General features: G+C 36.7%; 2 protein-coding genes across 3 annotated transcripts in view; one reads left to right on the top strand and one right to left on the bottom strand.

Annotated features, from left to right (window-relative positions):
• LOC127525370 (meiotic recombination protein REC8 homolog) overlaps window positions 1-8,939 on the top strand; it is a 15,358-nt gene extending 6,419 nt beyond the window's left edge. The window contains exons 3-11 of one of the 2 annotated variants that reach the window (XM_051917867.1): window positions 564-777; window positions 872-1,012; window positions 1,096-1,162; window positions 3,371-3,540; window positions 4,492-4,540; window positions 7,148-7,214; window positions 7,360-7,458; window positions 8,097-8,194; window positions 8,566-8,939. In XM_051917867.1, coding sequence (XP_051773827.1) covers window positions 631-777; window positions 872-1,012; window positions 1,096-1,162; window positions 3,371-3,540; window positions 4,492-4,540; window positions 7,148-7,214; window positions 7,360-7,458; window positions 8,097-8,194; window positions 8,566-8,639 — 912 coding nt within the window. In that variant the 5' untranslated portion in view covers window positions 564-630 and the 3' untranslated portion in view covers window positions 8,640-8,939. Of the gene's footprint in view, window positions 1-563; window positions 778-871; window positions 1,013-1,095; window positions 1,163-3,370; window positions 3,541-4,491; window positions 4,541-7,147; window positions 7,215-7,359; window positions 7,459-8,096; window positions 8,195-8,565 lie in introns of those variants that run through there. The other variant, XR_007933314.1, reaches the window with a different exon arrangement.
• Window positions 8,940-8,993: 54 nt separating this feature from the next.
• Window positions 8,994-17,540, bottom strand: si:ch73-344o19.1 (uncharacterized). The gene is made up of 5 exons (XM_051917897.1): window positions 17,207-17,540; window positions 14,976-15,254; window positions 12,416-12,691; window positions 11,484-11,650; window positions 8,994-9,965 (listed from the first exon to the last, which is right to left on the bottom strand). The coding sequence occupies exons 1-5, from the start codon at window positions 17,268-17,270 to the stop codon at window positions 9,921-9,923; spliced, it is 831 nt and encodes a 276-aa protein (XP_051773857.1). The 5' UTR covers window positions 17,271-17,540; the 3' UTR covers window positions 8,994-9,920.
• Window positions 17,541-17,602: the final 62 nt, after the last annotated feature.

The raw sequence follows: 17,602 nt of genomic DNA, 5'->3' as shown, positions 1-17,602 counted from the left end.
GCTACAATACAAATGTAATGTTTGTTCTTTTAATAATAAAAAAAAACCCTTAAAATAATTTGTAATAATTGGAAATAATATTAGGAATTTCACTGTTATTAAGGTTTTACCAACTTTCATTAAGTAGAGAGTGCGTTAATGTATATGATATAAAATAATAAAACGGGAAACTAGATGAGGTAAAATAAACCCTACATATGAGTTGATGTTCTCTTGATTTGTGCTTGTGTGAAAGTGCAATAATTCTGATGAAATTTAAAAAGAAATTTCTCAAATAAGAACAATGGTGATTAATAACTGCAATTTATATCTTCTAACCAAAATAATCATGATGCAGCCCTATCCATAGTACAAGCTGTCAAGTGTGGTTTTGTCTGGCAATGATATAAATTAAAAGCTATTAGCTATTTTAAAAAAAAGAAAAGTTCAAGCTCTTTAATATGTCCAGCCCCTATTTCCTGTCTTAAAATGAAAGGAAAGCACGAATTGGGCCTAAAAAGAACTCTTAATGTTATACGGGTTAAAAAACACCTAACTTATGCTCTAAAATGATGATTTCCCAGGGCACAAATCACTGGTGTGTCAAGCCAGGAAGTTGTCCTGCTGCCTGAGGAGGATTTGGGGCTGCCAATGGAGATGCCTGTGTTAGAAGAAAGAGAAAAGACGCCAGTATCTGTGTCTGTACCCATACCATCCCCTCCGCCTGGTGAAGAGGAGGAAATGGCCATTGAACCAGAGAGAGAGAGGGCAGTGAGAGAGAGGAGCCCTCGTCTTGAGGTGTGTTAGGTTGTAATCTGGTCTGTCTTGATGCTACATCAAAGCATTTGACACATTTGTCATCAAGCCATATTCCCATCTGCCCCTTTGTCAGCCTGCTGTAGTGAGGCCTGAATCTCCTAAAGAGCAGAGGAAGAGGAGGAGACAGCTGCTCTTCATTGATGAACATATACAGATATCTCAAGAGGAAATGAGGGCCCAGATTGATGATGTAGACACAGAGACCAGGCCTTTGGTAAGTCTAGAACAGTTCTTATTCTTCATGTCTGCATTATTTTGTGCATAAAATTGTTGTCAATTGTGTTTTTTTTCTCCTAGGTGGCACTCATCAAACGACCCTTAGAAAAGAGGCGTGCTAAAGAACTACTTGGGAACCCTTGCTTGAGTAAGTCGGTGAATCTCACAAAGAAATGTCATTTTTCAGCCTAAAATCTTTTTTTTTTTTTGAAAGAAACTAATACTTTTATTCAGCAAGGATCTATTAAATTGACCAAAAGTGACAGTAAATACATTTATAATGTTACACAAGATTTCTATTTCATGGTATTTTGAACTAATAAAAGTATCACAGTTTCTACAAAAATATTAAGCCGCACAACTGTTTTCAACACGATTTGATTCTTAAAAAAGTAAACATTTTACAAACTCCAAAATTGTATTGTAAGTATATGGTAAAAAATTCTACAAAATATGTTTAATTTTCCTGAAGAATATATATATATATATATATATATATATATATATATATATATATATATATATATATATATATATATATATATATATATACAGTGGGTACGGAAAGTATTCAGACCCCCTTAAATATTTCACTCTTTGTTATATTGCAGCCATTTGCTAAAATCATTTAAGTTCTTTTTTTTTTTTCTTATTAATGTACACACAGCACCCCATATTGACAGAAAAACACAGAATTGTTGACATTTTTGCAGATTTATTAAAAAAGAAAAACTGAAATATCACATGGTCCTAAGTATTCAGACCCTTTGCTCAGTATTTAGTAGAAGCACCCTTTTGATCTAATATAGCCATGAGTCTTTTTGGGAAAGATGCAACAAGTTTTTCACACCTGGATTTGGGGATCCTCTGCCATTCCTCCTTGCAGATCCTCTCCAGTTCTGTCAGGTTGGATGGTAAACGTTGGTGGACAGCCATTTTTAGGTCTCTCCAGAGATGCTCAATTGGGTTTAAGTCAGGGCTCTGGCTGGGCCATTCAAGAACAGTCACGGAGTTGTTGCGAAGCCACTCCTTCGTTATTTTAGCTGTGTGCTTAGGGTAATTGTCTTGTTGGAAGGTAAACCTTCAGCCCAGTCTGAGGTCCTGAGCACTCTGGAGAAGGTTTTCGTCTAGGATATCCCTGTACTTGGCCGCATTCATCTTTCCCTCGATTGCGACCAGTTGTCCTGTCCCTGCAGCTGAAAAACACCCCCATAACATGATGCTGCCACCACCATGCTTCACTGTTGGGACTGTATTGGACAGGTGATGAGCAGTGCCTGGTTTTCTCCACACATACCGCTTAGAATTAAGGCCAAAAAGTTCTATCTTGGTCTCATCAGACCAGAGAATCTTATTTCTCACCATCTTGGAGTCCTTCCATGCGGGCTTTCATGTGTCTTGCACTGAGGAGAGGCTTCCGTCAGGCCACGCTGCCATAAAGCCCAGACTGGTGGAGGGCTGCAGTGATGGTTGACTTTCTACAACTTTCTCCCATCTCCCGACTGCATCTCTGGAGCTCAGCCACAGTGATCTTTGGGTTCTTCTTTACCTCTCTCACCAAGGCTCTTCTCCTCCGATAGCTCAGTTTGGCCGGACGGCCAGCTCTAGGAAGGGTTCTGGTCGTCCCAAACGTCTTCCATTTAAGGATTATGGAGGCCACTGTGCTCTTAGGAACCTTAAGTGCAGCAGAAATTTTTTTGTAACCTTGGCCAGATCTGTGCCTTGCCACAATTCTGTCTCTGAGCTCTTCAGGCAGTTCCTTTGACCTCATGATTCTCATTTGCTCTGACATGCACTGTGAGCTGTAAGGTCTTATATAGACAGGTGTGTGGCTTTCCTAATCAAGTCCAATCAGTATAATCAAACACAGCTGGACTCAAATGAAGGTGTAGAACCATCTCAAGGATGATCAGAAGAAATGGACAGCACCTGAGTTAAATATATGAGTGTCACAGCAAAGGGTCTGAATACTTAGGACCATGTGATATTTCAGTTTTTCTTTTTTAATAAATCTGCAAAAATGTCAACAATTCTGTGTTTTTCTGTCAATATGGGGTGCTGTGTGTACATTAATGAGGAAAAAAATGAACTTAAATGATTTTAGCAAATGGCTGCAATATAACAAAGAGTGAAAAATTTAAGGGGGTCTGAATACTTTCCGTACCCACTGTGTGTGTATATATATATATATATATATAATATATATATATATAATATGGTCTAATATGACCTATATGGATATTTCATGCAAATTTCCATGATATTGACTAAAGCATCTTAAACTTTATCCCTTTATACAGTCCATAGCTAAAGCTAAAGGTCATATTATTGACTGTTGAGTGTTATGCTTACGCAGGCCTTCCACCTGAAATCCTGGCGCTATGGAAACAGGCTGCGGTCGTGAAGCCCATCCCTCCATCCTGGCAGCGCTGGGAGGTTCCCGTAGCTGAGGAGATACCAGAGAAAGAGGAGGAAAGACCAGAACCAGCAGAGAGAGAAGAGGAGAGAGAGCTTAGCTCAAAAGAGGTTAGCATGTGATCCACTAACACTAAGTATCACATTTTAAGATGTAACTCATTTAACAGCATGCGGTCACATGACATGCAAGTAGATCAATAAAATATTTTTAGCAGGTGTTTTATTTTGCTTGTGATTTATTATTATTCACTTTCCATTAGCTCACAAACCCCCTGCAGTTCCCTCACATATATTTATATATTTATCATCAATCAATTATCAATCTCATACATTTTAACTGCTTCTTTCACAGCTTTATACTTTTAACTGATAAATGTAATTGTTCTCACAAAGAACAGATTTATGTTGATTCTAAGCAATTTGAATAAATGCATTTTGAAAATGTGATTATTTCAATTAAATCAAATGGATTCAAATAGTTAATAATAATCTATGCCATGTTTTTTTTTTTTTTTTTGAGTGCAGAACATTTACCTGTTTCTGTAACACTTTACAATAAGGTTCATTAGTTAAACATTAGTTATTGTATTAACTAACATGAACTAACCATGAGCAATACATTTGTTACTGTATTTACTAATCTTCGTTAACTTTAGTTAATGAAAATACAGCTGTTCATTGTTTGTTCATGTTCATTCACAATGCATTAACTAATGTTAACAGATACAATGTTTGATCTTAAAAATATATTAGTAAATGTTGAGATTAACATTAACTAAGATTAATAAATGCAGTAGATGTGTTGTGTTTATTGTTAGTTCATGTTAACTAATAACTAATGTTAACAAATGAAACCTTATTGTAAAGTGTTACCAGTTTCTAACACATCACATTAAGTCTATTAGTTTGTTTATGTTAAAACTGTGATCCAAATGGATGGAAATTTTATATGCAATTCAAAAACATACATCTTAAATTTAGGCCTAAATATTTTTAAATGTATAACAAGTAGTTCTGTTTTAGTGACTGATCTTTTGCCTGGCATCCTTACTACTCTAGATTCCCAGAGAAATGGTGGAGTCTGGCCTCCTTCAGGAAGAAACACCAGGTAAAATATTAGTACATTACATTAGAACATACACTGATCAGCCAGAACATTAAAACCACCTGCCTAATATTATGTAGGCCCCCCTCGTGCTACCAAAACAGCTCTGATAAGTTGAAGCATGGACTCCACAAGACCTCTAAACGTGTCCTCTGGTATCTGGCACCAAGACATTAGCAACAGATCCTTTAAGTCCTGCAAGTTGTAAGGTGGGTCCTCAATGGATCGGATTTGTTGGTCCAGCACATCCCATAAATGCTCAATAGGTTGTTTGCACATGACGTCATTGCTGCACGTGAAATGTGGCTGGAGGGCAAGGAGTGATTTTTCTATATAGGAATCCTATCACAAACTCAAAATTCCTATGCTTTGCGTCATTTATGGTTGCTCAAATCTATCAAACCGAGAAACCACAATGAGCTTTTATTGTTTACGTAACTTATATCGTTTTTTAACTTTAAAAGTTGTCACCTTTTATAGCGTTTTGCATCTGCCGATACTGAAATGAATATGGACACCTGCTTACCTTTTTTGTTTTTGACTTGGTTAAATATTCACATTTTCATGGTATCGTTTGCAGGGAAGAGAAGATATTTTATCCCATTGCATGATCATTTGGTGTTTTCACTTCAGTTTTGTAGAATTCTGTTTACAATGTTGATCTGGTTACCGTGAAAACAGTGTCACACACTGCTGCTTCAGCCATCATATGGTAGAAAATGTCCAAATAAAAAAATGTGTTCAACAAGCTGACAGAAGTTGATCCATTTCTTTGTTGGAAGGGTGTAAATGTAACTGTAGTTTTAATGTTTTCTTTGTAAATATTCACTTTCCCATATGGCCACGGAGGAGAATCGGAGGGGCATTCAGCAGACAGACACCCTTTATTACAGTCTATTACAGACAATGACACACTGTATTTTTTATTTTTTTTGTATTTATTTCAACAAATGACAATCAAAATCAAACCCATAGAAGCTTGTGAACAGTTTTTAAGTGGCTGCATGCAAGTTATACTCATTCACAAGCCGAGTAAGGGTCATACTCGCAAATGTAATGTTAATTATTAAACCAAACAAAATACAACACTTTCAAAAACACTCAGCTTTGTGATTATTTTATTGAGTGATAGGGAGTGGGTTCAATCAGTAACATTATTAGATATACGCCGTCTCCCCGTCACCACCTCAACCTGCTTCCCTTAGTGTTTTTACCATGGTTTTTACACATTGAAAAGGCGAAAATTGTATTACACTGTCCAGTTTTTTCCCTGAACGGTGAGCTCCTGTTGCAATTCTCGATTCAGCATAAATGACCTACAATGGCGACATTTTTCACTATCACGACAGAAAATCAAAAATACCGCCCTAATTTCACTAGCAGAAAGGCAGCGCGATATAAACAAACCAGACTAGAACTGAACATGGCATGACGGCAGCTTCACATTCTCTATATCTACCTCCTCCATGGCAGTCAAGTCTTTCAATTCAGTAGAAAAGTCGCTCCTCTTCATAACATAAGAGTCACGTCCAAAATATGTTGTGATTTTCTGTTTATACCTTTCTAAACCAGCACAGTACGGACTTTCCCCCCATCTCTTCCATTCTAATTTTCACTGCTTGCCCTCCACATTAATTTCACGCGTCACCAGAACCACATGATTGCAAACAACCTATTGGATTGAGATCTGGGGAATTTGGAGGCCAAGTCAACACCTTGAACTCTTTGTCATGTTCCTCAAACCATTCCTGACCAATGTGTGCAGTGTGGCAGTGAGCATTATCCTGCTGAAAGAGGCCACTTCCATCAGGGAACACCACTGCCATGAAGGGTGTAACATGGTATCAATCTTTAGGTAGGTGGTACATATAAAAGTAACATCCACATGAATGCAGGACCCAGGGTTTCTCAGCAGAACACTGCTTCCATTGGCCTGCCTTCTTCCCATTGTGCATCCTGCTATTATCTCTTCCCCAGGTAAACAATGCACATGCACCTGGCCATCCACCCGATCTAAAATAAAACGTGATTCATCAGACCAGGCAACCTTCTTCCTTTGCTCCACGGTCCAGTTTTGATGCTCACATGCCCATTATAGGCGCTTTCGGTGGTGGAAATGGGTCATCATGGGCACTCTGACCGACACACTGTGTGTTCTGACACCTTTCTATCATGGGCAGCATTACGTTTTTCAGCAATCTGAGCTACAGTAGGGCTAGCCAAATGGGATAACCTTCGCTCCCCACATGCATCAGTGAGCCTTGGGAGCCCATATCCCTGACTTTTTGTTGGTACTGACCCACTGCATACACCCCACAAGACTTGGCATTTTGGAATTCAAGTACTGACTGTTCAAGTGCTGCCTAATATATCCCACACCTTGACAGGTGCCATTGTAACCATATAATCAGTGTTACTCTTATCACCTGTCAGTGGTTTGAATGTTGTGGCTGATCAGTGTATATTCCTAGAATAATGTCTCAGATTACAGTTGATTGACTTTATTTCAATAGTGACTATGGTGTGTTTTGAAGGGAGGGAAAGAAAGAGAATAACAGGTTTAGCTGCTACATTTACATACTGAATGTTCATGTTTTATTGTATTTGAAGCCTCTTTGGTCATTTTGGAGACACCAGATAAGGATTTTTCTCCACTCGAGACACCTGAAATGAGACGGTGAGAGGAGAGATGGTAAAAGAGAGACAGAAAGTGTGAGACGGAAGTAGCTGTCGCTTTCATTAGAGACACATGCGAGTTTCACATTCAGTCGCTGCATAATTAAGTGCCTCTGAATAATTACTTATGCTTTTTATGGGTTTAGATCCCCTGTTCCGGAAATTCAGTTTGGTCTAGAGGACATCCCAGAGGAGAGGGTCCCAGAGATGGAAGATATTACAATGGATATTGAGGAACAGTTAAGGTACAGCTTAAAACTCAATGTCAATACAATTTTTTTTTTTTTTTTACACTATTGTGTTAATATAACAACTATCAAATGTATCCGGTATATGCATTTTTGTTGTTTATTTAAAAGTTATTTATATTTACATTATTATACAATAGCCAAGTCACATGTATTTATATAGCGCTTAATGCAATACAGATTGTTGCAAAATAGCTTCACAATAATAAACAGGAAAATAACAGTGTTAGTGTTGCAAAGTTCTTCAATTTTGGAACAAATACAATTCCAGCTGTAAAGCAGCTCTGCTGAAGACAATAGTGTCATTATCCAGCTCAATATTGATACAGTTTAGTTCAATAAAGTGTCAATGTTGCAGTGTTAGCAGCTCTACAGAAAATAATGTTGTTATTTAGCTCAAATCAGTTCATTGTTGATTCAGCAGCTCTACAGAAGATAATTTTATTTTCCAGGAAGTATTGTCCAGTAGTGTCAATGCAGTCAAATCAATATTATTACTGAATATAAGGTGTCTTTTCAAGTTTTACAGAATAATGTATTATTTTATGATTATTTTATATATTTTTTTGCTTTGCCCATTTCAGTGTATTGAGACTCTAGACAGATTTATAATGTATTTCTTTCTTCTGTTGAAGGCTGCAGGATGTTACTGAAGATTTAGTGACCTTTCACTCTCTGCTGCCCCCTCAGCCCAGCCGTAGAATTGTTGCCCAAATATTTTGGAGATTGCTAGGTAAGACTGTGGCAGAGGATTTACCATCCCATCATGCCTGACTCTTGTTAGTGCAGACAAAATACATGAAATTAAATTGGGGGTTGAAATGAAAATGAATGAAATTAAATTGGGGGATTGCCAAAAAATGGAGGAATTGGGAGCAATTTTTGCAGTAGACTTGTGGGCCAATTAATGAAACCAATATTTTCAACACAAACACACAAATATTTAAAGGGAGAAAATCACCTGCTAGATGCCAATAATGGCGTGAGCTGGAACACCACAATTAACAAAATAAATGTAACCAAATGCTCCAAATTCTTAATTTACTGAAAAGTTTAATCACCTGGGAGGTTATGCTTTCTTGTTGTTTCGTCTTGTGTTTACAGAGCAAACAGTTGCAGGACAGGTCACAGTGCGACAGGACGAGCCGTATGGTGACATCATCATTTCACAGCCATAGATCGGTGGTAAACTGATGACTTGCCATTGTTCTCAGACAAAACTGTTATGATACATATTCACATGACTTATTAAATCAGTGTTCATGTTTATGAATTTTTAAACAACTGAAAGGTCTTCAGTTGTAGTAACATGTTATTGATGGTTTAACACATTTTTGTCATTGTTTATTTAATATTGTGATATTTTTTAATCTATGATAAACAAGTTTCGTCTTTTTAGGAATGAAATTAACTTAAGCAACTTTTCAGTGTTTTCTATATTATTCTGATGATACCATGTTTATAACAATATTCCTGTTTTTATTATAATATTAAATGTTGTTCTCTGTGTTATTGCATGAGGCTTCACAAAATATAGTTTTCTTCTTTTATTACAAACGTTCATCTCAACAACACAACTGTGCAATATATATTTATCAGGTTGTTAAATCAATTTTGGCACAAAGTACATTAGGCACTAGGTTTACCACAAATACCAGCATAGACAGAAGTGAATATGCTAAAATACATGTCAAGTTATTTCACATACCTTCATAAGCGATCAGGACAATCAACCATTGTCATAAATATCAAAATCACAATTCAACTGAAGCCCAAAATTGTACTCATTCTAGAACACTGTCTCATAAAAAGTAAAATTTTCCTACTACAATGTCATAGCTCTAAATGTCCAGAGACATGTATGCTAAACCCAGGGAACTTTTTTTCCCAAAAAATTATCTTGGAAAATAAGGCAAAGCCCCTGAAAATAAAAAAAAGTGCAGTACTATTTGCTTGTGTAGACTCAAGAAATGTAGACCTTTCATAATAAAACGTTCTATAAAAAAGAAAATGAACCAAAATAATAGTATCATAATATTGAGTACAATTATATTGTCTAATAAAGGAAAAAAATCAAGCAAACATTATCTGCGGCAAATGCTCTAATTTGCTAAAAATACTAAATGTTTGTAGTGGATCTTAAGGTGAATAAAATGTATATGAGTTATTGTTTTTTTGAAATTCAAACATTCTCTTATTGTAACTAAACAACTGTTTTATTAAGGAACTGTGCCGTTTTTAGCAGAGAATAAGACTGAATATCTTGTTTTATTCTATCTTATGAAACCTATTTTTTTTTTTAATATTACGCAACCACTTTTTAGCATCAAGGCCTCCTGAGAATCATCAAAACCGATAATCAGAGATCAGTTGAGAAAGTGGTCTTTCAGGGGAATTGCACCAATAACAACACTGGCTGCCTGAGGAATCAAATAATGAAATGGTGGAATTCACTCTTGCTAATAGGTGTATCTTGACAATGGCGTGTCTTCTAGGAGATCATCCTGCAGAAAAGCAAATACATTTTTTTACTTTAGATGCCAGCACTTGAATTCTCTGATTTTATCATAATCAGTGTGGATTTGCAAAACATGCCAACCACATTTGCAAAACAATGACACAATCACCCTTATCTCTATGTAAATCTATCAAATTCTCAAAAGTCTCAATTTTGAAGTGCCTCATTATGCTTTTTTGGATATTACTTTTCATGTAGTTTGTAATATAGCCAGACTGTCCTCCAAAATAAAAACGACCCTATAGGTCGTTTTTCAAGCACCTTATTACAACCTATATTTACGTTTTAAAGTCATGCGCCCTCTAGCTGCCGTAAAAATAATGACCGTGTCGTGTTACATCTGTCGTCATGAAATGACGTATGACTGTCGTTACCAAACAAAATGGTGTTCATTTAAATGCAATGTGTGGACTTTTTACACCATTTGTCCTATTTCCATTTAGCAAAACTCATTTTTTTTATTAACAACTACATCCACTCCACCCCACCCCTAAACCTACCCTTAGTGATTTATAGTGCATATACACTTTATGAGCACATGCGTTCCCTGGGATCGAACCCACGATCGCGTGATCACATGATTGCATATTGTTATATATTGCAATGCTGTGCCAATTGAGCTACGTGAAACCCGAAATATAATGCAGATAAAAGGGAACAATGCATTAAAATGAAAGTGTCCTGTTGTCGATAGGGGCACACCTTTAGTAAACGCTCCTATGGGTCGTATTTCAGGGAAGTGACAAACGACCTATATAGGCGTATTGGTTGAAGAACATGTGAACGTAAAAGGTTTGCAAAGTTTCAAAGATCAAAGTGTATGTTTAATGTTATTAGAGTTATTGACTCCTAAAAGAAAGAACCAATTCTGATCTGCTGAAATGAGTCGTCAGTAATTCCAGTCTCACTTCCTGTTACATACCTACATAGGTATGTAACCAAACATAGAAGAGTTTGGTTCATGTTGTCGACATGTCATGAAGCTGCAGTTTTCGGTGCTAGGGAAGTAAATCAACCTTTCAATCACTTCAGAAGAATGAGGACTAAGACTCGAATTGATACATTAAACCGACGCCATCGTTACCGTTCGTATCAGAATCAGAAAGAGCTTTATTGCCAAGTATGTAGGAATTTGTTTTGGTGACAGAAGAAGCTTTCAGTATCACTGTGTACACAAGCACTAAGGAAGATCCAGAGCTGAAATTCACAATTACAATACCCTCTGTCCAATCAGAGCAGTGTAGGCTCTCGAAAAGGAGGAGTTTAGAGAGACCAAATAGTTTATCGTTTATACACTGAGAAAAAGAGGTGATGCTGTGATGTATATTATGAGTAAATTAAAGTGTTTAATAAAGTGCACTTAAACCTATTGCCGGAAGCAAAACGAAATTAGGAGCCTTTAAAATAGCATAATAAGGGCTCTTTAAGTATTATGACTTGCTGCCCAAATGCTGTGTGCAGAAATATAATTATCCAAGATATATGATATAGGCATTAGATTTACCATAGGGAGATCTTGAAGCCGATGAAATTCAGGATGCTCACTCCGCTGGCGGAACCTGAGGAAGAGGACGGCCGAGACCATGGCAGTGCAAATGATGAAAATGGTGACCAGAGCGGCAAGCAGGGGGTCCAGGGGTGATGTAGGGCGGTGGGAAACCTTCCCTGATTCTGGAAGATTGATAAATTGAGCGGAAACTGATTATTACTATCACAGGAACTAATAAAACTGAAGAAACATAATGGAGCCCTGCTCAGACCACAGAAGTAAATGCAGATGGAAAAATAATTAAATTATCATCTGTCATTGTGCTTAGACCTCTACTGCAAGACCAAAGACCCGACTCAAACCGTATCAAACGTTTTCTGTCTCTCATACTTGTGTAGAGTATCTTTCTGGCCTTAGTTTAAACAGAGGCTAACGGGTTAGTTCACCCAAAAAATAAAAAAGCTTGAAATAATAATAATAATAATAAAAAAATTCTTCCATTTACCATATTTAAAGGGTTAGTTCACCCAAAAATGAAAATAATCTTATTTATTACTCACCCTCATGTCGTTCTACAGCCGTAAGACAGCCGTAAGAGTAATAAATTACATTATTTTCATTTTTGGGTGAACTAACCCTTTAATGTGCTCTATGTATGTGCATTGATCAATGTTTAAATATGAATAAAAGCCTATATTAAATCAAATATATTATAATTATATATATATTAAACTATATTAGTTCTTAATATAAAGTGATTGTGTCTCTTCAGAAGACTTGGATTAAACCACATGATTCATGGATTACTTTTACAATATTTTTATGAACTTATTAAAAATATGGTCTAAAGTCTTATGAGGATGATTAAATGATGACAGAATTTTCATTTTTGCGTGAACTATCCCTTTAAACTAAATGGCAGGGACAAACATTTGCTATCCACACACCTTGATCACCCACGTCCAGTTCAGAAGGCTTGTCTTGGTCTTCCAAAGGAACAGGTCCAGTGACCTCTGAACTGCTGGTCAGGGCAAACTGGGATGTCTGAGGGTAACTGGGGGTAAATGGTGGAGCTGTTTGTGTTGTCTGGGACACACTGCTAGTTAAAGTGGAGAAGGTCTGATGTCCTTCACTTGGACTGATGGATGTTGTAGGAGCTGTGGCTACTGAATCTGAAACAGTGCTCTTCAAATAAGAAAGAGATGTGCCGCCAACAGAAAAACCTGCAGGAGAAAAATTGGCATATAAACACAAGCTTTGAGCATAGAAGGAAAATGGACTGAAAGTAAGATTTAAGGATTTGAAGATTTTATGAAGTATTTGTAATAAGTTATGAAGAGCATGTTACAGCTAGACTGTGAGTGGTGCTAGTCTATGCAAAACTCTGCCACAATTCAAAACAAGAGGGTCTGCAGTGCTGATTTCATGAAAAGTTCATTAAAATGTTCATTAACAAGTTATTTAACACTGAGAACAAAGATTAATCTAATTAGCAATTTATAGGAGGACATACAGATTTCTTTTAGATTTAGACATATCATATTTTTAAAAAATTGTCAAAAATATCTCAACACTCCACAAATTCAATTTTGATAAAAAACGCTTTTCATCTGATATTTGTCTTTTAGATTTTTTGCTACAATCACAGACAGACAGATACAGAGTTACAGACAGACAGACAGACAGACAGACAGATAGATAGATAGATAGATAGACAGACAGACAGACAGACAGACAGATAGATAGACAGATAGATAGATAGATAGATAGATAGACAGACAGACAAAGATAGACAGATAGATAGATAGACAGACAGACAGACAGACAGATAGATAGATAGATAGATAGACAGACAGATAGATAGATAGACAGATAGACAGACAGACAGACAGATAGATAGACACATAGACAGATAGACAGATAGATAGACAGATAGATAGATAGATAGATAGATAGATAGATAGATAGATAGATAGATAGATAGATAGATAGATAGATAGATCGACAGACACAGACAGACAGACAGATAGATAGATAGATAGATAGATCGACAGACACAGACAGATAGATAGATAGATAGATAGACAGACAGATAGATAGACAGAGATAGATAGACAGATAGACAGACAGACAGACAGACAGATAGATAGATAGATATAGATAGATAGATAGATAGACAGACAGATAGATAGATAGACAGACAGACAGACAGACAGACAGATAGATAGATAGATAGATAGATAGATAGATAGATAGACAGACAGACAGACAGACAGACAGATAGATAGATAGATAGATAGATCGATAGATAGATAGATAGATAGATAAACAGACAGACAGACAGATAGATAGGAAGACAGACAGACAGACACAGATAGACAGACAGACAGACAGATAGGTAGATAGATAGATAGATAGATAGATAGATAGATAGATAGATAGATAGATAGATAGATAGATAGATAGAATTCCCATGGAATTGGGCTACTTTTACGCTGTTGCGCGATTAGGCTAGTTCTGGCCGTGATTTGGTGGGTTTTGAATATCAATTGGGCTGGTTTTGTTATGCAAACCTGGCAACCCTGGTCGTGGGCCACTCCTTCAATGTAGGTCTTTGGTATTTTTTACCAGTTTTATTGTCTGCCAGGCAAGTTTTAAAGAACTTCTGTTTTGAAGTTGTTTTCTAACAGTCATACTTAAGGTCTGGCATAAGTGCAGTAAACCAATAAGTAGATATTCAACTGCCCTAAATATAGCTGTGTTTCCAGTGAAATGACAGTATGAGAGAGGGATATTATTTACAAACACAGTTGTGTTCCAAAATGTTACACCCACGTCCAGCCATTATTTACAGATAGACGTTTGATCAAGTGGGTGGAATGTGGCATTTTCCCAGAGAGTCTCACAAGTTCAGTCTTGATTCAGTCACATAAAGTGTTTAATCTTTAAAGTGGAACACAGTGATGTACACACACATGAATCACTGTATTCATACAACCATATGCGAGTAATGCCACTCTCTTTACTGTCATCTCAGATTCTGGTTGACCAATATGGGTTTTTCAATGGTCAACGCCAATAGCAACATCTAGAGAGCAGCATGGATGACTGTGATAAATCCAATATATAATGATGGCAAATGATCAAAATTACTACAAAATATTAACTATAAATAATATTAAATATTTAACACCCCCCCCCCCAGCCCCCCCCCCCCCCCCCAATTCACTACCAATTTCTGTTTTTTTTTTTTTCTGGTTTTTTTTGCAGAGCTTTAAATTTGATCTTATCAATTGAAGGTAATAATGGTTTGAAGACTGCATCAATATAAAATTTTAAACATCTTTCAACTCTTTGTAACTGTTCATTTTTGCAGCCTTATCTTCCACTGTCTATGTTGTTGTTCTCAACACAATGGATAGTAAATTTGTTTTCAAAGCCAAGTTAGACTGATTAATAACAGATAGCATTTGCAATTAGATTAGGTTAAATTGGATTAAATCTTGCCTGGTACTGAAGCTGTCTCCGTGTTGAGGGTGGTGACATCTTGTAGCGCAGAGGTCTGTGAGATGGCTGGTGATGGAGAGGTGTCATTGGATGGCTGTGATGGAGGAGGAACAGTAGGTGTGACCTTGCTGGTTGAGAAATCAGTTGGAGGAGAGGAGACGCTTTGATAGGCTGTACTGGGTTGTGATTCCAAAACGTAATTTTTTGAAGTCACATGATCTTTGGGATTGACTTCATTCAGAAGGGAACTCACGTCTGGGGGTGAGTCTGTTGTTCGACCTTGGGGAGAAGTAGAAAATATCTGCATGAGCAAACCGTTCCAGCTTGTTTATTCAGAATGTATTGCCCAAAACAGAGTGTCTATTTACATAAAGTGTAAATAGCGTCCCTTGTTGGCAAACACTATTTACACTAGCTCCACCCACCAAAGTCTGGTTCGGCCACTCAAGTTTTAAAAATTTTGCATAGAATTCAATGTCTTCAGTGGTGCAGTAGTGAGTAAGGCTCGCAAACCTGGCTTTTAACACAATCAACGTAGGTTCGAATCCGCTTTTTGCCAAGCTCTCATTTTTTTATAAAAATGAAAATAATGTTCTAAAAGTTTAAATAAACTACGAGTGTTTAATAATATTAAAATATTAAAAGTGTTTATTGGGTAGGGTTAGGGGAAGGTGTAGGCAGGGTTTTTATTCTCCCAATAAGGCAGCATCCATTTAATAATTTTAATCATTTACACTCTATGATATTATTGCATCCTGTTAATGCACAAAAATACTGAGGTGCAAATAGTATCTGCCAATATAAAGTATAGATAGCATCTAATTACTATTTACTCTTATTGCAAGGAACTGATACTCTTACATGGTGTAAATAGAATCTAATGCTATTTTCACCTAGTGTAAATAGCATATCACTAAGAAAATGCTGCTATTGTCACTTAGTGTAAATAGAATATATTGCTATTATCACTTAGTGTAAATAGCATCTATCGCTAAGAAAATATGCTATTTTCACTTCTTGCAAATACTAAATAGCATCTTAGTGCAAATAGCCGCTGATTAATTAAAAATGGCCAAAAACTTCTTATTGACAACTGTACTGCTAGAAAAACATGAGCATTTAAAAGGGAAAACATGAAATATGTTCATTTGCAACAGCAGGGTTCTCCAGCCCTGCTCCCCGAGGGCTACTATTCTGCAGTTTAGCTCCTCCAACCCTAATCAAACACACCTGAAGCAGCTAATCAAGGTATAGCAGGTAAGTGTGTTGGAGCAGGGTTGGCTACTACTGTGCTACAGGAAGAAAGCTGTGTTCTCATGCTGAATCGGTTACGTGGGCGTTCAAGGCCAGATCTGAACAGCCGAGTTTAACGGTCACACACTGAATCCACAGAACAAAGCGGTGGTGACCTTTATGTGTCAAGAAGGAGCAGAGGAACAAACAAAGGAACAAACAAAACAGATAAAAGGAGATTTTGTCCTCAAATCCTGCAAGTGCACAGGTTTTTGAAGATTTAGAAGACAGAAAATAAGAAAAGAATATCACCCTTCACTATTCTCAGCTATGCTATAAACTATAGTGGCCAGTTAAACTAGGCTAGATGCATAAACAGTGAAATGTTATTTAAAAAAAAAAAAAACATTTTTTGTTTACGCAGTCAGTAAACACGCCAAATTCAAACCCATGTCTCCCACATCAGCACCAAATCGATGTGTCAGATCAACCTACACGTTCCAAAAGTTAATGAAATTAACACATGAGAACTGAGTTCTCACTTCAAGAATCAAATTAGCACTTCAGGGAAAAAATACAAATAAATACAAATTGGAAAGTATTTAAAATATCACAGATGAACTTTTTTTTTTTTTTTTTCTGTTACCAAATATATTGTTATAATTTTAATCTTTTTTTTTTTAGCTTGCAGTATTGTAACATGCAAATTGTCAATGATGACATACTTTTCAAAAGAAGGTAGATAGATAGATAGATAGATAGATAGATAGAGACTGTAAAATAGATAGATAGATAGATAGATAGATAGATAGATAGATAGATAGATAGATGTGTTTCATTTATATGCAAAACAATGTAATTACAAATTAAGATGTATAAATTAATGACTATTCCGAAAAACCATGCGAGCAAGACAAAGCCTGTAGAGACTGTAACATTACAGAATCATGTTGCTGGATCCATATTAGAATCAAGTAAATCATAAGCCATGTGCTTACCTTTTATTATAGATAAATGAAGAACCATCGCCGTCCATATAATAAAAGCGCTTTGTGTCCTCATGTTAAGATAAAGCGACTCAAAGCGAGCGCGCGCAGACACCGTGTAGCTTCGCTCTGTGATTCCCGGGATGATCTTTCCGTTAGATGACAGCGGTCATCATCAGCGCTAAAAATATCTCAAGGGGTCTGGGCTTCAAGAGCGGGGTGTGGTTAACCGCAACCTATGGTCTAAACGACAGCTTATTAATAATAAAGAGAGCAAAAGGACCACTAGACCGTTTGAATCACATCGAATCGAATGTGAAGGACCGAGTGATTTGAGTGAATTGGCTCGAGAGAGACAGTCAAGTGAATGACGTGTAGCGCCAGTCCTGTCAGCTGTTATTTAGTGCG

Source organism: Ctenopharyngodon idella, chromosome 2, assembly GCF_019924925.1.
Source record: "Ctenopharyngodon idella isolate HZGC_01 chromosome 2, HZGC01, whole genome shotgun sequence".
Lineage (NCBI taxonomy): Eukaryota > Metazoa > Chordata > Actinopteri > Cypriniformes > Xenocyprididae > Ctenopharyngodon > Ctenopharyngodon idella.
Note: the sequence above shows the minus strand (reverse complement) of the source record. Positions and strands in the feature narration are given on the sequence as shown.